The 23,768-nt window shown below is 45.4% G+C and overlaps 1 protein-coding gene across 4 annotated transcripts in view; it reads right to left on the reverse strand.

The window, feature by feature from the left end:
• Positions 1 to 9,539: 9,539 nt before the first annotated feature.
• The window catches only part of DENND3 (DENN domain containing 3), a 43,412-nt gene continuing 29,183 nt past the window's right edge, over positions 9,540 to 23,768 (reverse strand). For 3 of the 4 annotated variants that reach the window (XM_054817096.1, XM_054817100.1, XM_054817099.1), the window contains 8 exons: positions 23,275 to 23,404; positions 22,705 to 22,812; positions 21,334 to 21,473; positions 19,958 to 20,118; positions 15,363 to 15,496; positions 14,300 to 14,415; positions 14,033 to 14,170; positions 9,540 to 11,215 (listed from right to left, as the gene is read on the reverse strand). In XM_054817096.1, the coding sequence (XP_054673071.1) occupies positions 11,015 to 11,215; positions 14,033 to 14,170; positions 14,300 to 14,415; positions 15,363 to 15,496; positions 19,958 to 20,118; positions 21,334 to 21,473; positions 22,705 to 22,812; positions 23,275 to 23,404 (1,128 nt within the window). In that variant the 3' untranslated portion in view covers positions 9,540 to 11,014. Of the gene's footprint in view, positions 11,216 to 14,032; positions 14,171 to 14,299; positions 14,416 to 15,359; positions 15,497 to 19,957; positions 20,119 to 21,333; positions 21,474 to 22,704; positions 22,813 to 23,274; positions 23,405 to 23,768 lie in introns of those variants that run through there. The other variant, XM_054817101.1, reaches the window with a different exon arrangement.

Here is a 23,768-nt window from a genome sequence, read left to right on the forward strand (position 1 = left end):
TACCAAATTTTATTTTTCTTTGCAGAAACTTTATGGTTACAGAGAGTCCTCTAGCTGTTATTCTTCCTTAAACGACAAAGCTGAACGTTTGTAAAGTGCGTCGAAAATGGTCATTTTTAAAAAAGTGGAGCTACCCAAAGTTTTCTGTTTCTCATGTTGCATCCAGAACAAGCCATTGGCAGAGGTGAGCTGCAGAAGCTCAAATATCAACTGGCGTTTTGTTTTTCGAGGCTCAGCAGCCCAGACAGTTAGGAAATTGTGTTAGATAATAACAAAAAGGCGCAGTTGCCTTTTTGTAATGTCACGCTAACATCTGCCAGGGCAGCAAGGTCTGCTGGTTAAGATGTTCTGGTTTTTCTCCTGTAATTTAACTTAAGATCACCTCCTGGAAACTGATTTTGTTTGGTTCCTCACGCCAGGCAGCCCTGCAGCTCACCCGGCTTTCAACCTCGCCTTCCCTCGCCCTGGGGAGCACGGGGAACGTGAGGGGTGCCCAGGAAGATCAAATACCTCCCCCCCACACCCCCTGAAAGGGAGAATCTGCTAAAATTAAAATTTCGATGCCCTTGTGACCTGCTAAATTAAAGCTCTAGCGAAAACCCAGGGGACAGTTCAATTTGACACACTCTGACATTTTTTTTTCCTTAAATTTTTGAAGTTTTGAAGCATTTAGCCAAACTAGGCATCACCTTATTCAGTCTGCACCTATTCAGTCCTCACTGATAGTCAAATTTTAGTAAATAGCCCCAAAAAACTAGAACAACTTTTCTCTCAACAAATTGGCAGTTCCCAATATTAATTTTTTTTTTTTTTTTTTTCTGATGTAACATGAACACTAAGCCCTTTCGGTAGCCAAATGACCAGCTTATTTTAAATGCCTCATGTTAACAGAAAGCTGCATATAGGCATCTCATAGCGGAAAAAAAAAAAAAAGAAAAAGAAAAAAAAAAGAGAATATTTAGTTCCTTTGTGAACTGGCCATATGACAACTACTTTTTTATCAACTTATTAAGTTGGGGCACTATAATAGCTCTTGCTGAGTTTAGCAATGTTTATAAGCATGTGTTAAACACATAATGTTAAGTTTTATGAGGAAAAAGGGATAAAGAAAAGTAATGTCACAGATGAATGTTTGAGTGCGTAGACGGCATAATGTATGTATGGTTTTTATTTCTACACTGTTGAGCTTATTTTCTGTTTTAAGGTTAAAAAAAAAAAGAGAGATTTGTTGCATGAGAACTGTTTTATTGTGTTCTGCACTTTCTGTTCTTTTTGTATAATCTTGGGGTTTTTTTTCATTTATGCATAGAAAAGAAAAAAATCAATTTAGAAATATTCTACTCCACGAGACATTGTGTTCCGATCCGTTGTTCTGAAGTTCGATCTTAATAAACATTTCAGTAAGAGGTGGTGGCTCACGTTCCTGTGTTGTTCCACGGCACACGAGTAGAGACACGCTGCCTTTCTGCGGGGCTGGCAGCGGTGCAGGCTCCCTGCTCCGGGCCGAACGCTGCTGCTGCTTCTCCTCGTCCCTAAGCTGTACAAGACAAATAATATTCACCTGCTTCCCAAAGCTTAATTAATATTTCTAAAAATGCTACTACCAAGTATTAGCTGGCAAAAAAAAAAAAAACCCACCACCAAACCAAAAAACCCAAACCCAAGTGTTGCAATTCACAAATGCTTGATAAATTGACCCAACACTTGCAGGGTTCCGGTGTAACGAAGGAGGGAGCACAGCTGGAGGAGCAAACCAGCGATGCCTGGGAGGGAGGTGCGTGTCCTCAGCTGCAGACTCTGCTCTTGCCCCCACTTGCTCTGACCCGTTCCCAGGAAGAGACGAGGGGCTGTGGCTGTCACCTGCTAAGCCAGCGACCCAAGCCATCACCAAGATCACTGCTAGGGACGAGGGGCTGGATGTAGGGTCTTCTCTGTGAGTGGGTGGCAAGGGTCTCTGGCTCTTGCCATGGCAGTAGGGAGGTTCTCGTCGTCCCTCCTTTGGCAGCACATCGGCCTTTTCCCGCTCCTCCGCCTCACCGTGCTGTGGGATCCCTCTGCACAGGAGGGCCTGGGAGAATTTCAGGAGGAAATAGAGTCAGGCTTTATTTTGAAACCAGCCGTAAGCAGCTTCCAAAGAAACCAGTTGACATCCAAACTGGTTAACCACCGGGGCACTGTGGGTGACAAGAGAGGGGAAAGCCAGAGGGACCTCTGTATCAGATTACCAATGCCAGCTGACAGGGTTAAACTTGCAGCCTGAAGAACTCAGTTGTCCTGCTTAGATTTCCAGCAGTTTACTTAACATATTTGATCTGTGACGTCTCCTGAAGGCACTTCTTCAGAATCAGTATCAGCAGCTCAGAGAAGTCGATGCCCACGCATTGTTTGGTTCCATTTTGACTAAGCACAGCTCAGCTGTGCTCTTTTCTCACTGAACGTGAGGTTGAGTGTGGTGGGATGACTATGGCTGGAGGCCACGTGCCCACCAAAGCCGCTCTATCACTGCCCTCCTCAGCTGGACAGGGGAGAGAAAATAGAATTAAAGGCTCAGGGGTTGAGATAAGGACAGGCAGATCACTCAGCAATTACCCTCACAGGCACAACAGGCTCAACTCCGGAAAATTAATTTATTACCAATCAGAGTAGTGTAATGAGAAATAAAACCAAATCTTAAAAACACCTTCCCCCACCCCTCCCTTCATTCCCAGGTTTAACTTCACTCCCCATTTAGTCTACCTCCTTCCCCCAGTGGTCAGTTCAGCACACGGTGTCTCTGCTGCTCCTTCCTCCTCAGGGGGAGGACTCCTCACACTGCCCCTGCTCCAGCCTGGGGTCCCTCCTATGGGAGAGAGAGTCCTCCATGAACTTCTCCAATGTGAGTCCTTCCCACAGGCTGCAGTTCTTCATAAACTGCTCCAGCGTGGATCCCTTCCACGGGGTGCAGTCCTTCAGGAACAGACTGCTCCAGTGTGGGTCCCCCACGGGGTCACAAGTCCTGCCAGCAAACCTGCTCCAGCATGGGCTCTTCTCTCCACGGAGCCACAGGTTCTGCCAGGAGCCTGCTCCAGTGTGGGCTTCCCATGGGGTCACAGCCTCCTTCAGATGTCTCTGCCTGCTCCACCATGGACCTCCATGGGCTGCAGGTGGATATCTGCTCCACTGTTAAACTCCATGGGCTGCAGGGGGACAGCCTGCCTCAGCATGGTCTTCTCCAAGGGCTGCAGGGGAATCTCTGCTCTGGCACCTGGAGCACCTCTTCCCCGCCCTTCTGCACTGACCTTGGTGTCTGCAGAGTTGTTCCTCTCACATCTTCTCACTCCTCTCACTGGCTGCAATTGCTCTGGGTATGGGTTTGTTTGGGGTTTTTTTTTTTCCCCCTTCTTAACAATGTATCCCAGAGGCGCTACCGCCACCACTGATGGGCTTGGCCTTGGCCACCGTTGGATCCCTCTTGGAGCCGGCTGGCATTGGCTCCATCAGACATGGCAGAAGCTTCTAGCAGCTTCTCACAGAAGCCACACCTGTAGCCCCTGCCCCTAGCAAAACCTTGCCATGCAAACCGAATATCTTAAAGAAGTGAAAACACAAAACACAATAAATCTGACTTTTGGCCTGAGATCTGAACTTACTTTTTCACCAACACCAGGGGGAAGGAGCCACTCCCAATACCTATGGAATACCCAAAGGAAAGCTGTGCTGGTTTTGGCTGGGATAGAGTTAATTTTCTTCCTAGTAGCGAGTATGGGGTTACTGTGAAGTATGGGGGAACGAGCAAGTGAGGTGCTTAGTTGCTGGCTGGGGGTAAACTTACTCACCCCACCTTGCTCAGTAGAGTCCCAGTGCTCCTCCTCTCCGCCTGGCACTCCAACCACCAAGCAGAGCCCAAAGTGAAGTGGGGATTAAGTGGCAGGGCCTGTCCTACATCCCTGTCCTCTCCTAGCATGATTAAAAGTGAAGAGGCCAAAGGGATGTGAAAGCAGCAAAGAAATAAACCTGAATCTCCCTGGGCTGGGCCTTGCAAGGTGTGACGCTGAGCCCCTTCTGTCCATGCATCTCCTCTCGAGTATCTGCATATCAGCCCTATCCCATGTGCCAAGGGAAGGGGAGACAGGGCAGCTCTCTGCATCCTTTCCAGTGCTGCAGCAGGATGAGGCCATGGGAGAGCAGCAAGAAGCAGAAGCCTCCCTGGTTCTGTTGTTCCTGCAGAGTGATCCCCAATGAGGAGGAGAGATGAGCAAGCACATTGGCTGGCTGAGGAGCCACAACTCATCTGGCCCTGGGAACTGGTTGCTGCGATCCCCAGCCAGGGCACCGGGTCCCTCCTCAGGGTGGGAGCGAGGTGCTGGGTCTGGGCTGGCTGGAGCATGGCGAGGGAGGGGGGGAGGGAGGCAAGAGGAGCTGCCACTCCCTGAGCTATTGTCTGAGAAGAGAGGAGCCTGCTCCAGTGCTGCCACTGCTTTCCAGTCTGAACCAAGGATGGAACAGCCAGCAAACCAGTATTCCCCCAGCTCCAATCTGCCCCAGTGGGGTTGATTCCTGCGTTTCTCAGGCTTTGCATCTCTCCTCTACCGGGGGGGGGGGGGGGGGGGGGGTGGCATATGGTCCCCATGTCCATTGCCAGCCCTCAGCATGGGAAGGGGAGGTAACGCTGCATGCTGCCAAGGGTTATCGTTAGGTATTTACGGAGGAAAAAACAATTGCTGCTTGTCACTGCCTCTGTGTGGCGGCTGCTGCTGGATGCAGGCTCTGCTGAGCAGCCCCGATCCAGCCCTGCCCTGCAGGATCAGGCCTTATTGTGCACATTGCGTGGTTGCCCCCACGCAGGCACCAGGCAGAGCTCACACCTCATGGACTCCCACTACCACCTACTGCCCAGCAGCTCCAGCGTTGCTGCATGACACACTCATGAGCGCAGAGCTCAGTGGGGACATGGGATGTGCCTGTGGGGTGTCACCATCTTCCAGGTGGTGACACCATTTACAGGCATCCTGAAGTTGGAGTTCCATGCAGTGGGCAGCCTTCCACACCTGTAAAAGAGGCAGGGGACAGCCACCCACCAGGAGGGCCACAGCAATGAAAAGGCAGTTGCAGCAGGACAGCAGCCCACATCCTGGGGTCAAGGGTGGTGGGCAGCTTCCCCTCCAGCTCTCAGACCTAAGCGGGCAGTGTTTGCCTCCTTTCCTGGGCCTGGGAGGCTGCACTGGTGCCAAGTGGCATTTCTGCAGCATCGTCCCTGTCCTGACACCTTGGGGTGGCACGAAGGCCACCCACCCGCTGCTGAGAGCGGGGGACCTGTGCTGAGGCACTGGGGTAAAGCACCATGGAGAGAGAAGCCAGGCACCGGGGCTAATCCTGCGGCTTACGTCCTACCTCGTTCCCCAAAAAGCTGCTGACCCCATCGCAGCTGGGACCCACATCAATGCCACGCAGCAAATGACAGCCCCACCCCCGTGGGGTGTGCCACGTCCCGGGGCAGTCCTGGGGAGAGGGCTGGGATGTGGCAGCTGCAATGGATGGAGAAAGAGCAATAGAGGTAAGTAATTCATGGCAGAGGGCTGAGGATGGCTTTTTGCTTCGTTCACTCTAAACGGCGAAAGGCCGGATTCAGTCAGTGCTGATGGAGAAAGGGGCCTAGTCCGACAAATAGACCCACAGCAGCGCACGACCACAGGCTGGAAGGCAGAGGAAGGGGCTGCTTCCTACCTCACTGCATGGCCCTGACGGGGAGATCACATCCAGCACAAGACAGCCTGAGTTTCCAAGCAGCTACTGTCTCCGCAGACAGGTTATTTCTAGAAGCAAACACTGCCATCCCTTGGTGTGAATCATAGAATCCTAGAATATCTCAAGTTGGAAGGGATCCATAAGGATCATCGACTCCAACTTCCTGCTCCTCGCAGGACTACCTAAAACTAACCCATATGACTAAGAGCGTTATCCAGATGCTCCTTGAACTCTGATAGGCTTGGTGCCATAACCACTTCCCTGGGGAGCCTGTTCCAGTGACCAACCACCCTCTCAGTGAAGAACTTTTTCCTAATGGCCAGTCTGAACTTCCCCTGACGCAGCTTCATTCCATTTCCTCATGTCCTATTGCTGGTCATGAGAGAGAGATCAGCACCTCCCCCTCCACCTCCTCCCTTGAGAAAGTTGTAGACTGTGATGAGGTCACCCCTCAGCCTTTTCCAAACTAACAAACCAAGTGACCTCAGCCACTCCTCCTAAGTCTTGCACTCAAGACCTTTCACCATCTTGGTCATCCTCCTCTGGACACACTCTAATAGTTTGATGTCCTTCTCATATTGAGGCACCCAAAACTGCACACAGGACTCGAGGTGGGACCACACCAATGCTGGGCAGAGTGGCACAGTCACCTCCCTGGACCAGCTAGCTATGCTGTGCTTGATGCACCCCAGGACACCGTTGGCCCTTTTGGCTGGCATGGCACACTGTTGACTCATAGTCAACTTGCCATCAACCCAGACCCCCAGATCTCTTTCAGCAGGGCTTCTCTCTGTAGTCCTGTCACCTGTCCTTGCTTCCAATGTCTGTACTTTCCTTTTCCACCTAAGTTCTAGAAGAAGGTCGCTGCTCAGTCAAGTTGGCCTTCTGCCCCACCTGCTTGACTTTCAACACTTGGAATTGGCTGCTCCTGCACTCTTAAGAGATACCTCTTAAAAAGTGACCAGCATTCATGGACCCTAATACCTTCAAAAGCAGATTCCCAGGAGACCTCACTATCTAGCTCCTTCAGCAGCTCTCTCCATATCCAGGGTCAAAGTTTTGCTGGCAGGTTTGCTCCTATCATCTCCAATGATTTGAAACTCCACTACTTGGTGGTCATTGTGACCGAGACTTCACCCACGAGAGTCCCTCTCTGTTTACAAACAACAAATCTAGGAGGGCACTTTTCCTAGTCTGTTCCCTTAGTACCTGCACCAAGAAGTTATCTCCAATGAGCTTCACAAATTTCCTGGACCCGTTTGTGCCCACTGTATGATATTCCCAGCTGATGTCTGGGAAGTTAAAATCACCCACAGGGACAAGGGCAGTTGATCTAGAGATATCCCTTAATGCCTTGTAGAATAATTCACTGGTGGTGTCGTCCTGGCTGGCTGGGAGGTCTCACACCTGGCTGAGTAGACTCCCACAAGAACATCTGCTGTACTTGCTTTTCCTTCATCCTTACCCAGAGGCTCTCAACCGTGTTGTCTCCAACTGCAAGCACCATACAATCCAACCCCTCCCTTACGTACAGCACCACCCCCGGCCTCGCCTGCCCTGCCTATCCCTGCGGAAGGGCCTGTCACCGTCCATCACGGCACACCAGTCACAGGGCTCATCCCACCGGGTTTCACTTATGCCCATGATGTCACAGCTCTGGGACTTGGGCCAAAGCTCCTGGCTCCTCTTTTTCTTCCTCGTGCTGTGCACATTAGTACAGGGACATTTCAGATGTGCTCCAGTGTACTCAGCACGTCATGGAGCTGACCAAAGGACCTCGCTAGTGCACAGTCCCTCAAACATTAGTGTGCCACCCCCAGGCTTATCCCTAGCAAGCCAGGTTTTATCCCTTTTCCCTTCAAACCTAGTTAAAAGCTCTTTCAATGAGCCCTGCTAACTCCTGCACAAAGATCCTTATCCCCCTTTGAGACAGCTGTACCCCATCAGTTGCCAGCAGGCCTGGTGTCTTACAGACCGACCCATGATCAAAAACCCAACGTTCTGTTGGTGACACCAGTTGTGGAGCCAGGTATTGATCTGCTGAGTCTTCCTGTTTCTTCCCTCATCATTCCCTGCAACTGGAAGGAGAGAGGAGAACACTACTTGTGCTCCTGATCCCTTAACCAGTCATCCCAAGGCCCTATAGTCTCTCTTGATCGCCCTTGGCCTTCTTATTAAAGCTTCATTGCTGCCTGCATGAAAAAAATCAATAATGGAGAATAATCCGAGAACCCTACTAAGGTAGGAAGTTTTCTCATCACATCTTTAACCCGAGCCCCAGGGAGGCAGCAGACTTCCCTAAGAATTGTGACTGGTCGGCATACTGGACTTTCTGTTCCCCAGAGAAGAAAGTCTCCTATGACAATGACCCATCTTTCTCTCTTTATGGAAGTGGTGTTCATAGAATCATAGAATGGTTTGGACCTTAAAGATCATCTAGTTCCAACCCCCCTGCCATGGGCAGGGACACCCTCCACTAGAGACTGAGACAAGTTCAGGTAGAGCATAACACTTTCCCACTGTTTGTCAGCCTGTTTGAGCCCCCGATAATCTGCTTTTTAACTGAAAGACTCAACAAATGGTTTACAAAGTCCAAGCCATCAAGCACTAGTATTTAGTGTCACGATTTGCAGGAGTCCTTCCTATGGGCCAGCGTAGCACCATGCATTGTGCTTATGTAATGACCACAACCAGAAGATGGTCTCTGCCTCAAACAGCTTACCCCAGGGTGAAACAACAGGCAGACAGAGACAAGTACACAGAAGTCACAAGCCAGCATCAGTTGGCAGGATGAGTGTGGGCTGTGCACTGGCAACTAGGCCTGGCAATCTCTTAGTAGGCATCATGGCAAAGAAAAGCTCTGAGGACCACAAGGTATCTTCTCCTGTGCCTTCCCACCACCATGGGAAACTGAAAAAACTGAAAAAACACTGAAAGTTGAACAAAACCCTGCAGTGCTGTTCCTGCAGGTTTGTTTCCAGAGCTGTAATTCTAGAGCAAAGCTGAAGTGGTAAGTGAACACATACCTGAGCTTTCTCCTCACACCAGGAGAGACAAACCGACATGCCATTGTGTTCCTCAAGCCAGCTGAATTGGTATTGCTGGTCATCCTGCTCTTGGGGATGGGTTAGTCTTCTTGAAGAATCTTTGTATCTCATGGCTTGGTCTGATGTGGTTAAACTCTTCTCCTATACACTGGTGTTCAACAGCTGGTATTAAAGAAAGCAATGTTTTTAAAAAGGAGACATCTAATCAATAAATTATGTTCCTAATCAATAAATTACTTTGGAGTCTTTTATCAATAAAAGAATTTACAAGCATAAAAATGGACATTTGGTATTTTTGTCACCTGACATTTTCACAAGCTGTGTACGAACCAGTTGAGAAGGCAAAACCAGGTTTAAAGTCTGGCAGGAATGAAAATCAATGAAGGCAATGACAGGCAGGTGGCAGGTTGGCATAGCTGGGTTCACCTCTGCAGCAAGTGAAGTTTCATTAACAGCGCTTGTGTGTCTCTGTACAGAGAAATCTTTTAATTCAGTAAATAATTTTTTTCACTTACCACCACCAGCCAGACAGCTGCCTGAGGAGGAAATAAGGAATGTGAAAGTTACAGATGAGGGGCTCAACAGAGGACACGTTACCAGCACACCAGTAGCTGGTTTTAGAAAGGAGGTTATGCAGAGAGAAAAAAACCCCAGGCAATTATTCTCCATAGTACACAGACAGGATGCAAGTCAGTGCTAAAAATCATCATTCTTGTATTGTGTATTCAGTTACACAGGAAAAAGAATAAGGTACAAAGAGAGGCCAGAGTATCAATATAGTGTTTAATATTCTTAGAATTGAAAAAAACACCTAAAAAGGTAAAATTTCAGTTACCGTCATATAATAAAACCTTTCATCAGCACATTGAAAGAGTTAGAAATATTACATGGAGTATATTTCCAGAAGTTTACACTTGTATTAGGCCTACACTGTTTTATATTTATTAACAAAAGTAGCAGCCCATTTTTTCCTTTCTATTTACAATATTTTAAATATTGTATTCCACTTTACTCAGCAATGATACAGATAAAACTATTCTGCATAGATTTATGGTTTTACTTAGAATCACAGAATGGTTTGGGTTGGAAGGGACCTTAAAGATCATCTAGTTCCAACCCCCTGCCATGGGCAAGGACACCCTCACCCAGACCAGGTTGCCCAAAGCCTCATCCAACCTGGCCTTGAAGACTTACTTGTAGATAATTGTCATCACTGGAAAAAACAATGTACATCAGGAAGCGATTAGGGAATGCTGCTCAAGAGAATCCTCTAGACTGCAATCCAATGATGCTTGCTTCAGTAATTAAGGAGTAGTTTGATGACTCTGCAGTACTTAAAAATTAAGGAGGTTCTACACAAAATAACAGCAGCTCTTCTGATTACAGAACTGGCGACTGAAGGGAGGAGTGGCAGAGGTTTGTTTGCACAGTAAACTGAAAGGTTGCTTCCAAAAGCAAGTATAATATATATGGAAATTAAATAAATTAAGTGCTTCAGCTAAAAAAAAAAAAAATCAGTTTCACAAACTGTTAAAAATGCCAAGTGTTGTGCATTGTTTTTAAAGGAAAAAGAAGTTTAAAAAGTAAAACAGTCATTAAGAATATCCAAGTATCTTTTTTCACCAGCAAGGAGCTTTCAGTGCTATCAGGGAAAGCCTGTCTGTGTCTACATTTTAAATAATACAGCACCATAAATATACATACAGTGGTAATGGACAGTCTTCCCAGCTAAATCTAGCTGCTAGTTCAGAAAGATACTCAGCATTTACAGTAACTCCATAAATCCAACAAAGGCACTTAGTTTTTTTTCTTTTCAGTGACTATTTTCAGCTATTAGAGGCTGTAAAGACCGTATGTAATCCCACTTTTCAGGCAACCCGTGCACTGCCCAAAAAGAGCTCCAGTTGAATTACTGAGCTGGCTTTGGCGCTCTCAATGCTATCTGCACCACGCGGTCTGGCCTATAACCCTGACCCTTCACAACGCCGCCTGTCAAGTGTAAAGCCAGTGACTCCTCTATTCACATCTCTGTTTCTTCATCAAACGTGCAGGAGCAAGTACAAGGTGCAAGAAGAGATTCACTTCTATTTTGATTATCTACAACAATGTAGGTACTAAAATAACTCAATAAATACAAAAAATAACACTGACAGGTGATTGAAGTATATGCAAAATGCTGGAGTAAACACAGCCTGAGGTCTTCACTTTTTCCCAGCACAGTAGACATATTTTGAATAGTTTAACTATTCAGCTTTCCAAATGGCAATTTTCCCTTCTTCTTTTCCAGAGCCGCTGAGGACATATCTGTCCTCTGCCGAGCACAATGCCTTTACTGTATCGGCATGACCAACCAACTCTTTCTCCACAGTCTTCTTCTCAGCACTGATCACATAGATCTTGCCTTTGCTTTTGCCTTGTGATCTTCCACTGCTGCCAATCCACATCTGGAGTAAAAACAAAACACAAAAGCACAATCATTTTCAATACTTTACATTTCAGTCTAGAACACAATCGAGCAGTTTTACATATCACATTGAGGGTTCTCTCTTGCTACGCTGGAACAGGGAAACACCGAAAATTTCCTGTATATATTTGTATCTGTTGGAGTTCATGTCTATCTCTCTCTCAGACTCCCTGATGCTCCTCAAAACCTACTCACCTCCTCCCAGAGCTCTGTCACTGAGCAGAGGAGTTCCTCCACCTGGTTGCACCTCCCACAGGTGTGCTCACTGCTGCCATCCTGTACTGGTGTAAGAGCAGGGCACAGCCTGCAGCCTGACATCTGGGTGGCAGCGTGTTCCCACCACAGCTCTGTCTGGGAAGCTGCGTCAGTTGGGGTGGGTGCAGAGTTTAGAGAGGCCATGGCCTTCTGCTGGATGGATACCACTGCTCCCTGGTCGAGCTGGCAGAGTTGCAGCACCCTTCCTGTGGGCTAACTGCTGCGCAAACTGCCGCACTGCGGCCTGTTTGCCTGCCCTGGTCACTAGCATTCCCTTGGGACTTATTTTATACTTGTGTGTGGGATTAGTCACCGTTGCTGCTGGCCCCACACAAGTCTCGTCAGCCGCTGTTCCAGGAGGTACGGGTTCCTGGCGGGTCTCTCCGCTCTCCTCAGGTTTTCCCAGTTCAGGAAACTCCCCTGTACACTGCACTAGAGCACTGTGCTGCCAATTGGGCTGGCACTGGAACTGCTTGCCATGGCAACTCGACTTGCCTTCGGTGCCACAGACACAGTGCAGAGAATAAGACAGAAGGTGTCACTTTACCACTGTACAAACCACAGCATGCCTGTATCTAGAGCGCTGTGTGAAGTTCTGGTCTCTGCACTGCAAGAGTAGAGGAAATCCAGGGAAGAGAAACTCAAACTATCAGGAGAAAGAAACAGCTGTGATACTAGCAAAGATGGAAAAAGCCAGGACTCCCTAGGCTGGAGAGAAGGCAACTAAGGAGAGATCGCATCAAGGTTTACAAAATCACAAAAGTGCAGATAAGCAGACTGTAGAACCATTGTTCAATACATCCCACAATTGCAGAAGTAAGAGACACGTATGGAAACCAGTAAGAGTTCAGTTTCACTCAGAAGAAAGTAGTTCTCTGTAAATGGCTGGCAGCGAACTTCTGGAACCTGCTGCTACAGGAAACTGTGACACCAGCAAGTTCAAAATGTAATCAGATCCATAGAGATTGGGTCCAAAAATAGAAAATAAAAGAATGAGGCAGAGGTGCACACTTTAGTACCTCTAAACAAGAACTATGGACAGTGAGGGAGCTTAAGGGGAATGGACTGCAGATACTGGCAAGGTTCACACACTCTCCCTACATGACTTTGCAATCACCAGAGTTAAGAGGCAGAATATGCAGTGAGATGCACCTGGTTCAGCAGAACAGAAAACAGCTGTGGTCTTCTTGTGCATAGTTTTGTACAGACTAAGTACTCGCTGTTGTGTATTAGTAATGCTTGCCAGCCAGAAAGCATCCTATTTCAGATAGACACTTTATGCAATTGGTTTTGTCTCAGTTTTCTTAAAAACAAACAATGGCTTGTTTTTAATTAAAGCATTTAAAAGCCAGCGTGTGGCAGGCAACCCTACCAATGTTGTTGTTAGCCTGTACCAGGCTGCAAGTTCATTATCAGTAACTGTAATGCTGTGTAGAAGAGGAATATGGGTGCTCCAGCCGCTACAACAGGCTCCAGACTTTCCCTCAGACAACAGAGGCTGCCAAGATGTTGGCAGGCTGAAAGATGGCACGTTGAACACTCAGGTTCAGGAGATGGATCACATAGGGATATTTTCCAGTTGTTCCTTTTGTTTCAATAGGTTGGACTACAATGTTAGTTGAGGTGGAGCTGAGCGAGGAATAAGTGGAAGAGAAAAGGAACAAAGTTCTTAAGTAGCACAAGAGAGAGCTTAATGCCTTGGGGTTTCCAAATAATCCTCTAACTCTCTTAAAACAGAGGTTAAATAGATCCATCTCCACTTGGGGGAAGGATATCTCAAAAGGTTTTTCCATTTTAGTTCACAAATCTAACCAAGGGCCAAACACACACAAAGCTTCCCTATTTCATGAGGCACTTCATGAAAAAAGTCATTTTTAAGGAAGGAGGGAAAATCTGAGAAAAAGATTCAGAAAGTTGCTTTTCTACTAGATATATATTAGCTATTTCTTTGCAAATTAACCCTAAACCTGTTCATGTGGTATCACCACTACAATCATTTGCACAGCTACTGGTACCATGCAGAAAGAGCAGGTACATAGCCTGAGGCCAATAACGACAGGGACACAAGATGCTAGGGTAGGAAGCTGTTGGCTCCCTTGGTCTCTGCTGAGTTAGGAATGTGGTAACTAAACAAGAAAAAGGTCATCTGCAAAAATAGGGCAGCTAATTGGCATTTATTGTTTATCTATTAACCTTTTCCAAGGCTTAGTCTTAGGAGCCCTGAGATTAAATATCAAGGGACCTAAACTTTCAGTTTCTACAGTTCCCTGAAAATGTCAATGACTTTTATTAAAGTCATCACGCATTTAATTACTGATGAGGCTTTTGGCTTGACGTACATTTTGGGGTATACCTGTAACAGCCAGCTGTGTTGGGCAATCATTAGCTTCTCTGATTTCAAAGAGGAATCAAAATTTCAAACTAGTATGCATGCAAACACCCAGTAAGGAAGCTAACCGATGACAGCCCATGAGAGCTGCAAACAACCAAAACTTTAGTAAAGAATTCCACAAGAGGCATAAACAGTCCAAATGTGTCTCACCTGATTTTTAACTCTTATCATACAAGTAATCTCAGAGCAATCTTGAAGATGAATCTTCTGAGGCGTACTTGAAAATTCTTTGGCGTTCCAAACATACAGGTCACTACTCCCTGAATAAGATGCCCACACTTCGTCTCTCTGAAGCACAGAAAGATAGGTTTAACATGAGCACTGCTGACAGGAAGTATATTGTGGCAAGTAACTATGGCTTGTAATGCCACATAGTCGTGCTTCCTTTATAGTCTATTAACAATTTAAATGTAATACCTCAGGAAAGAGCTGGAAGCAGAGAAAATAGGAACACATATCCTTCAGGTGATGCTCAATTTTCATCTGTAGTCGAAATTCATGAGTTGACACTACAAGTATGCAACTTCCAGTACCTTTGGTATTAAAGAGAAAAAGTTAGTAACAGAAGTGCTTACTTCCTCCATCTCTATAAACCATGGGGAAAAAAGCCAAAATAAAGTGGACGAATCTAACAACTGTCTTGTTTCTCAATCGAGAGTGAAATCTTTCAGGTATTTCTTCCTGTTTTTCACAGTATCTATTTTTTGGCTCTGTTCTTTCTCCAAACACTGCTTGCTATTCTGCAGTGCATACACCTGTTACTTTAGAGTCCAAAAATGATGAGAGGAGAAGAAACAAACTCCTTAAAATTAGGACATTTCATACTTAGGTTCTCAAGTGCACAATTATTTTCAACGACAGAACTGAGGCCAAGTGTTACAAAGTTAACAGGGCTGAACCCTTACCCCACCACAGCAATGGCAGCATTGCCGCTGCCCACAGTGGGACCAGAAATTTCCTAAGGCTTTAGCTGCTCTTCTGTTAAGGTATGTTTGGATCCAGGCTCTTGTGTATGGCAGCACTGAGAATCAGTGCAAAATTCTTTAATCAGTTGGCATTTATGAAACAACTTCAAGATGATCCTTTACCCTAGCACAAAGCTTTACTTTATTCATCTAAACTCCTACAGAGGGGATGACAAATTTCTAGAAGTGGCCAAAATGCTGGTCTGAGGATTACCAAGTGAGACCAATACCATAAAGTCTAGCTGAAATACCAAATGCTATTTGCAACCACTATTGCCCCTCTAAACTTTAAAAGGACTTTTCAAAGTTTTCCATTCCAATTTACAGGCATCACCAGGGGAGGTCGGGCAAACAGAGTGTAGCCAGAAGTCACATCCTGCAGCAGGGGCAAAACCTCCAGGAGTGATCCAAGACATAAGTCCAAGTTTGAGATTAATGTATTGTTCTGTCTAATAAAACTGCCTACTATGTAAAGATGTAATTTTTTTAAAAAATTATTTGTGGAATGAACTTACAGCACCACAGTTGGTCATTATGAAGCTTGATAGAAGTGAGATGTTGGCAGGGCAGCTGAAAGACGCGGTTAACTTTCAGAGTGCTGATGTTCCAAGCAATCACTGTTCCATCTAAACTGCTGGAGTACGCTTCACTGTTGGTACAGATTAAAAAAATAGTAACAATAATATAGTGTGCATTCATGTTCAGAACAGGGTGCATACATAGAAGAGACTTACTTTTGCAAAATAACCATTTTACAGTAAGCTAAATTAATGTTCTTCGTTTCAGAGACTGGAAGAGTAAAGCATAGTAATGATTTCCAACAGAAAATGGACCGAACTCCAAAAGACTAAAAGATACTATCATTATTTTAATAGTGAACAATCAGACTGGTTCAATTCTTTTAAACAAGGTAAAAACACTGTAAAAACAAACGACAAGTCCTCATAGTGGGTGACTCTCTGTTAAGGGGCACAGAGGCGCCCATCTGCTGACCTGACATGGAGACACGAGAGGTATGCTGCCTTCCAGGAGCTAAGGTCCAAGATATTGCCAAGAAGGTGCCAGAACTTGTCAAGAGCACAGAGTACTGTCCACTGTTACTCTTTCATGTGGGCATGAATGACACCACAAGCCAGAACCTGGGCAGAATCAAGGAAGACTATAAAGCCCTGGGGATGCAAGTGAAAAATACTGGTGCCCAGATATTTTTTCCTCCATTTTACCAGCTGGAGGAAAGGGAGGAGACAGAAATAGATGTATAATGCATATCACCTTCTAGCTATGTGGCTGGTGCTGTCGTGAGGGTTTTGGCTTTTATGACAACAGGACATTCTTTGATGACTATAACCTGTTAGGGAGGGATGGGATCCACCTGTCTAGAAGAGGCAAGAGAAACTTTGGCAGCAGGCTGGCCAACTTGGTGAAACGGGCTTTAAACTGAAGGACTCAGGGGGCAGAGTCCAAAGTGGCAAAGCTCATGCCCTTGCATCCAACTGGGGAATAAGCCAGGCCAACCAGAGCTGCGACAAATGTTCCTTAGGTGACTCCAAGACAAGAACCAGAAGGCCAACCACGTCAAGGGCATGTATGGTTATGACGGACCCTCTTGCACTCCTCCAGGGAAACCTGCATGCTCCATTACCTCAGAAATGCCTGTACACCAACGCGTGCAGCTTGGAGAATAAACAGGAAGAACTGGCGGTCGCAGGGCCACGATCTCATTGCAATTACAGAGACATGGTGGGATAGCTCACATGACTGGAATGCTGTCATGGGTGGCTATGTACTTTTTAGGAAAGACAGGTCAGCAAGACAAGATGGTGGAGTTGCTCTTTATGTGAGAGAGCAACTGGAATATATTGAGCTCTGCCTACAGGTGGATGAAGAAGGAGTCAAGAGTTTATGAGTAAAAATTAAGGGGGAGGCTAATATGGGTGACACTGTTGTGGGTGTTTACTACAGGCCACCTGATCAAGAAGAGGAAGCTGATGAGGCCTTCTACAGACAGCTGGAAGTAGCCTCACAATCACAGGCCCCGGTCCTCAGGGGGAACTTCAACATCCCTGATATTTGCTGGAAAGGCAAAACAGCAAGGCATGCACAGTCCAGGAGGTCCCTGCAGAGTACTGATAACAACTCTAAGGGAAAAAGGAAGTTTACAGAATGTGGAAAAAGGAACTGGCCACTTGGGAGGAATATAGAAATGTCTTCAGAGTACGTAGGGATGCAATGAGGAAGGCTAAGGCCTGCCTGGAATTAAATCTGGCAAGGGATGTCAAGGACACCAAGAAGGGCTTCTTCAAATACATCAGCAGCAAAAGGAAGACCAGGGAAAATGTGGGCCTGCTGCTGAATGAGGCGGGTGCCCTGGTGACGGAGGATACAGAGAAGGCAAAGTTCCTGAATGCCTTATTTGCTTCAGTCTTTACTGCTAAGGCCAGCCCTCAGGAATCCCAGACCCTGGGGGTAAGACAGAAAGTCTGGAGAAAGGAAGACTTTCCCTTGGTCGAGGAGGATCGGGTTAGAGATTATTTAGGCAAACTCGACACCCACAAATCCATGGGCCCTGATGGGATACACCCACAAATGCTGAGGGAGCTGGCAGATGTTATTGCTAAGCCACTCTCCATCATGGAGAAAGGTCATGGAGAACAGGAGAGGTGTCTGAGGACTGGAAGGAAGTCAATGTCACTCCGGTCTTCAAAAAGGGCAGCAAGGACCCAGGAAACTACAGGCCAGTAAGCCTCACCTCCATCCCTGGAAAGGTGATGGAACAGCTCATTCTGGGGGTCATCTCTAAGCATGTGGAGGAAAAAAAAGTTATCAGGAGCAGTCAGCATGGATTCACCAAGGCGAAATCACGCCTGACCAATCTGATAGCCTTCTTTGATGGCATGACTAGCTGGCTACATGAGGGAAGAGCAGTGGATGTTGTCTACCTTGACCTCAGCAAGGCTTTTGACACTGTCTCCCATAACATCCTCATAGGCAAGCTTAGGAAGTATGGGTTGGATGAGTGGACAGTGAGGTGGATTGAGAACTGGCTGAATGGCAGGGCTCAGAGGGTTGTGATAAGCGGCGCAGAGTCTAGTTGGAGGCCTGTAGCTAGTGATGTGCCCCAGGGGTCAGTCCCGGGTCCAGTCTTGTTCAACATCTTCATCAGTGACCTGGATGAAGGGACAGAGCGTACCCTCAGCAAGTTTGCTGATGATACAAAACTGGGAGGAGTGGCTGATACAGCAGAAGGCTGCGCTGCCATTCAGTGAGACCTGGACAGACTGGAGAGTTGGGCGGAGAGGAACCATATGAAATTCAACAAAGGCAACCATAGGGTCCTGCACCTAGGAAGGAATAACCCCAGGCACCAGTACAGGTTAGGGGTTGACCTGCTGAAAAGCAGTTCTCTGGAGAAGGACCTGGGAGTCCAGATGGACAACAAGTTAGGCATGAGCCAGCAAGGTACCCTTGTGGCCAAGGCGGCCAATGGTATCCTCGGGTGCATTAAGAAGAGTGTGGCCAGCAGGGTGAGAGAGGTTATGGGCTCCACAGTTCAAGAAAGACAGGGAACTACTGGAGGGAGTCCAGTGGAGGGCTGCAAAGATGATTGGGGGACTGGAGCATCTCTTATATGAGGAAAGGCTGAGAGAGCTGGGTCTCTTTAGCCTGGAGAAGAGAAGACTGCTCTAGGTGAACCTGCTCTAGCAGCAGGGTTGGACTAGATGATATCCAGAGGTCCCTTCCAACCCCTACCATTCTGTGATTCTGTGACCAGAGTCTTGAGTGGACAGGAGCATGTCCATCCTGTGCCCACCAAGATGCCTAGGGAAGCATCTAAACTTCTTTTCTACCCTTGCTACATTATACGTAGCTGGCTCTAGACAGCTGAAAGTGCATTTAAGCAACCAACAGCTCTGGGTTGCAGCCAGGCTTCCAACTTCCAAGCTGCTTATGTCTCCTATTGGAACCAAAGTATTCTAGTACAGATATTTTTTTCTCCCTCTTAAGATTATACTTTACAAAGTCTGTATCACTGGCAACACTGCAGGCTAATTCAGAGCCCTAAGTGAACTAGAGCACGCATTATATCATGCATGAGAAGTACAACAAAAACTTTCACTACAGTTCTCCTGGACATTGTTGCCTGTTGGATTTTCTCTCAAGTTAGGACCAAAATATTTCAAAACTGTTTTTCTTTGCTACTGCACCTGAGAAAACAGATTATACTATCTTCCCCCCCGGCCCTTAGCATCTGTTGTCTTCTGATGTGAAAAGCTTTTTCAGAAGGTTCCAACACCACCTAAGCAAAATCTCCCTGAAACCCAGTTACGCCGGCTGCACCACTGGCGGAGCGACGTCTGGTCTGGCCTGGGAGTTGCTGCTCCCATGGGAAGACAGCAGGTTAAGGCCTCCAGCCAACACTCTTCCCAGTGCTACCAAACGATCAAAAGTATTTTGCCTAGACAAAACAATAAATGCATTATTTCTCTTACAAACAGGCAGGAAAAATCCAGAAGGCATGCTGTAAACATCTAGTCAACATTGTGCTCAAAGTAAAAATGAAAAAGTGGTCTTTAAACTGCATCTGTATTGATTCATCATTGGATGCTGCCAATTCCTGACTGCTCTCATCCTCATCCAAACAAACATTCCTTTATCCTCTTTGTTCCAAAGTACATAATGCTCTTTCCTTAAAAAGGAAATTCTTAGTTTACCATATACAATATGGGAGCTACAAAAATGGGCTAAACAGAGGCTTATGTTAGCAGTATAAGCTCCCCCCTCATTTAAAACAACAAATTATTTCCAACGTCTAGGAAAATCAGTCACTGGTTTCCTGTATGGGCTCCTTTTCCTTGAGCGCAAGTTAACTTTTTGCCTTTGTTTCAGTCAAATAATTAAAGCATAATACTGTATCATTTGGATCTTTAACTAGTCCTCTGCTCGCTGCAGGCCAAGTTCTCTAGGCTGGTGAATACTGTTCTAGCTACATAAAATGGCTTTCTATTTAACCACAGGAAGATTCTCCATATGTCCATGACTCTTCCAGTGGTACAGACATCCCTCACATTTGCTTGTATATTTAAGAAGAAAATATTGTCATTAAATATACCTGGGTATTCCGTTCTTCTTCTCTACAATGATATCTGTAACATCCGAACGATGATCATTTAGCTGCTTATTACAAGACATACTGTGGGTGTTGATTATATAAATAATGGAGTCTTGAGAACCGATCCACACTTGACTCTGTTCTACCATGACCATACAAGTCTGGGGGGAGAAAAGCAGGATTAAATAAAATCTAGAAGAAAAATCACTCTTTAATGTAACATGGAAACGAGCTATACTAAGATGCTGCAGTTTTCTGGTGATTACAGTAAGAGACCAAGACTTGGCACTCCAGTATTCTATCCTTCGCTCTGCTCTATAAATAAGGAGAGAGGACAAATCTCTCGGCTTACTTTATCCTTCAGTAAATAGGACTAATACTGTATCTTGGTAACTGACTCAAAGCTGTATTTCCTGGCCCAAAGTTAAAGTTACAAAGGGTATCAGAGGAAACCACAAAAGTTAGTGTATTTCCCTCTCCTGGACTGGAAGCCATCCTAACCATCTAATATAAACATACTTCCTACTTCAGTTGGAAGTGGTGTCTAAGAAAATACTGTCTTCTCCTCTACTGTCTCTGCAATGCCTTTGCCCCATTCAGAAGCTCCTCACTTCTCTCCCTCCTGAGTCCCATCAGTTCCAAACTTTCCTCCTTTCTTTCTCTTCTTTAGAATAGATCAGCATCCAACTCTTCTCCTGGATTTCCATCTTCCCTCCACCCAGCTCTTCCCCATCAGTTTTACTTCTCTCTTTTTGACTCTATCCTACACTCATCCACAGCCATGTTTCTCAGCTTTCACACAAATCACCCAACCAATCTCTTTTCCTGTGTGTTCTCTCTACTGCATGTTTTCCACTCAGTCTGCAGCTCTGGTTCAGTTTCCCCTTTCATTCAGAGAGTTATTCTTTTCAGGTGGTCTTTCACAAGCAACTCTCTTTAACCTCCTGGCTGAGTCATCTTCTTTTAGAGCACTATTTCTGTTTCAGTATCATCCACCTGGTTTCCTTACACCTTTCCCCAATTTCCAGGTCTTCAGCACAGGTGACTTTTCATCTATTCTTAGGGCTCCCCTTGTCATCTTTTCTTTATATTGATTCTCTTATTCTTTCTCCTCAACCATTCCAAACCTGCCTTCCTGCCCCAAGAACCCAGGCCATTAAGCCAACAGGTCCTCCCAAGATCCAACCCATCAATTCTCACCAGTTGACTAGTTTAATTATGAATCAATTTTCTCTCGTTTCCCTTTTTCTGGAAAATCTCCATTTCTCCAAGTTAACCGAAGCCCAAACAACTCAAGTGTCTTTCTACAACTTTTAAGGAAGGACAGTGATTCAGGGTCATACAGGCACCAATTGTGATATGCGTGTCAGTCTTACCAGTTTAGAGCGGCCCATTTTGAAACAGTGCTGCTGAATAGACCAGGTAGATGCATCAAAGACCACCACTTTCCCCTCATTTAAAGCACACCATAGTTTCGGATGAGCATTGCCAGGTCTTTCTGAAGGGTCAAGATGCCCTAGAAATGAAGCAGAGAAGATGATAGAGGTAAAAGAAAATTTTTTTTTTTTTTTTTTTTTCCTCCACTTTTGGAGACGTGGGAAAACCATTATTAGGCAGAGCAGCTTTCTAATGAAACACATCTGTGTTCTGCAACTTACATCACCAGGTAATGAATGATGGAGTTTTCACAATGAATTCGTGCTCATTCTCATCTATTTGTTGAGCTCACCTCATGATTTAATCTTACACTACAAAGTTATTCAGAGCAGAGATAATCTTTTTCATTGATGACTACACACTTAGCTAACTGGGAGGCTTTTAAGCCCTATGAAATACAACTAATAAATCCACTCATTCTATCTGCTCCATTAGAGCTCCACTTAGAAGCCTCATACTAAGAAAGAAAAGCACCACTGAACCCACCACCACTCACCCACATAAGAGTTGCTCCTGTCTACTTTCTTAACTTTGGAATTCCTTTAACTTTCCCCTTTTGTCTCAAATTGCTCAAATACTAGGGATTACAGATGAACGTACATCAGAAGACTAGTAAGGTTATGAAGTTAAGAGTTAGGAACTTCCAGAACGAACATATCCGCTACCTAAATTCATGCCCATTGCATGATTTTTATTTTTTTTCCTTTCTTTCTCCAATGCTTTTTGAATTGGTCAGATATAAATGTGTGAAGTATCATGAAAAAGCTCACAAGGAAATTGATAATGCTTTCGTCAAGGATGGACTTAAACTGCATGCAATGAAGAGTACATTAGATCCCATACTATACAATGGGAGTCACGGGCATGTAGGTCTGGCTGGGATTTCAAGAGGTGGTACGCTATTCCCTGCACTGTGGTTCAACCAAACACCCCCATATGACTCTACTGAAAAATAAAATATAAAAATCAATATCGATCAACGGTTAAGCATCATTCATCCACCCTCCTCGATAAATAAGGCAGAAGCCTTAATGGGAAATCGGCACATTAACACATAATTGAAGTCTATTATAAGGCATATACACACAGGAAGACAAATGAAGACTGTGAAAGCTATGCCTTGGAGTATCTTAATATGCAATATCACTGTTCTTTTTTAATGATTTTCTGTTTTAGTATTCAACACACAACCAAAGCATGTCAGAATGTGAACAAGATCAGGCAATCATAATACCAGGTGTTATGAGATAACATGCTTTATAGGCTAATTAAAGCTGGGCTAACATAAAGAAAGCAATATATCATCTTACCTGGGGTATAAAGCAAGACATCTATTGCCTGTGGAAATGTCTCACCAGCTGAGGGGTTGATCTTGTGCTTTAATGTCTCTGAAGTTGTTTTGGGGACCATCATAGGCACTAAAATAGATTTTTAAAAGGTCATGAAGTGCACACTTAAGCCTGAAATAGATCTATAATTCTTATGAAATAATAATTCTGCACCATTTCTTCACATTTCTCACTTTTCTTTCCCTCTAGCCTTAGCTGACTAGGAGAGCCCAAACACCATTTGTATGAATTCTGGTAGCAGGAGCATGCATACAACACCCAAGCAGTCTAAACAACCAAAACAAAACCACAGCATCCAACATGGAGACATACACACCAACTAACGTTCTGATGCATAGAAGCAAAAAAAACCCCCAAACCTTAAGCCTTCTATTAATACTATTTAATAAACTAGTTCTGTGAAAGTGCAATCAGACTAACATCTTTTTATATTTCTACAGATAATCAGTTTGAAAACCGGAATATAAACAGAAAGAGCTGAGACAGATGATGCAACAAGAGCAGGCTTTGTAGCATTGCTATGTGACTGACCTTCATTTTTCATCCTGTCAAAATAAGACAGTTTAGAAGCTGCATATATGGTTTTGGAGGACTGCAGGGCACCAACCACAGCATCCATCAGGAGAACATTTGTCAGTGCTTGCTGAATATACTGAGGATCCTAAAGACAAAAGTCTTACTGTAGTTTAGTTATTGCTCATTATTTTTACAAGTCTCCACATTCAACAATTACAATGCACATCATGCTTAGCACAAGCACTAGCCAGTTGCTGCCCTGCAGCATAATTCATCCTACTTGCAGTCAAACTCCGCTCCAACATCATATGTTCCACTCCCAAGCAAGGTCATGGAGCAGGGAGCCAGCATTAATTCATTACACTGAAAGAAGTATATCAGATCTGGCACAATCTTGATACAGGATGTGCAAACGAAACCATATGAATGGCACTGGTGGAAAACATACAGCAGACACAGGATGGATACCCATATTCAGGCTGGATCTTTCTTCGTGGGAGAGAAGGACA

The sequence above is a fragment of the Grus americana genome, chromosome 2, assembly GCF_028858705.1.
Source record: "Grus americana isolate bGruAme1 chromosome 2, bGruAme1.mat, whole genome shotgun sequence".
In the NCBI taxonomy this organism is placed as follows: Eukaryota; Metazoa; Chordata; class Aves; order Gruiformes; family Gruidae; genus Grus; species Grus americana.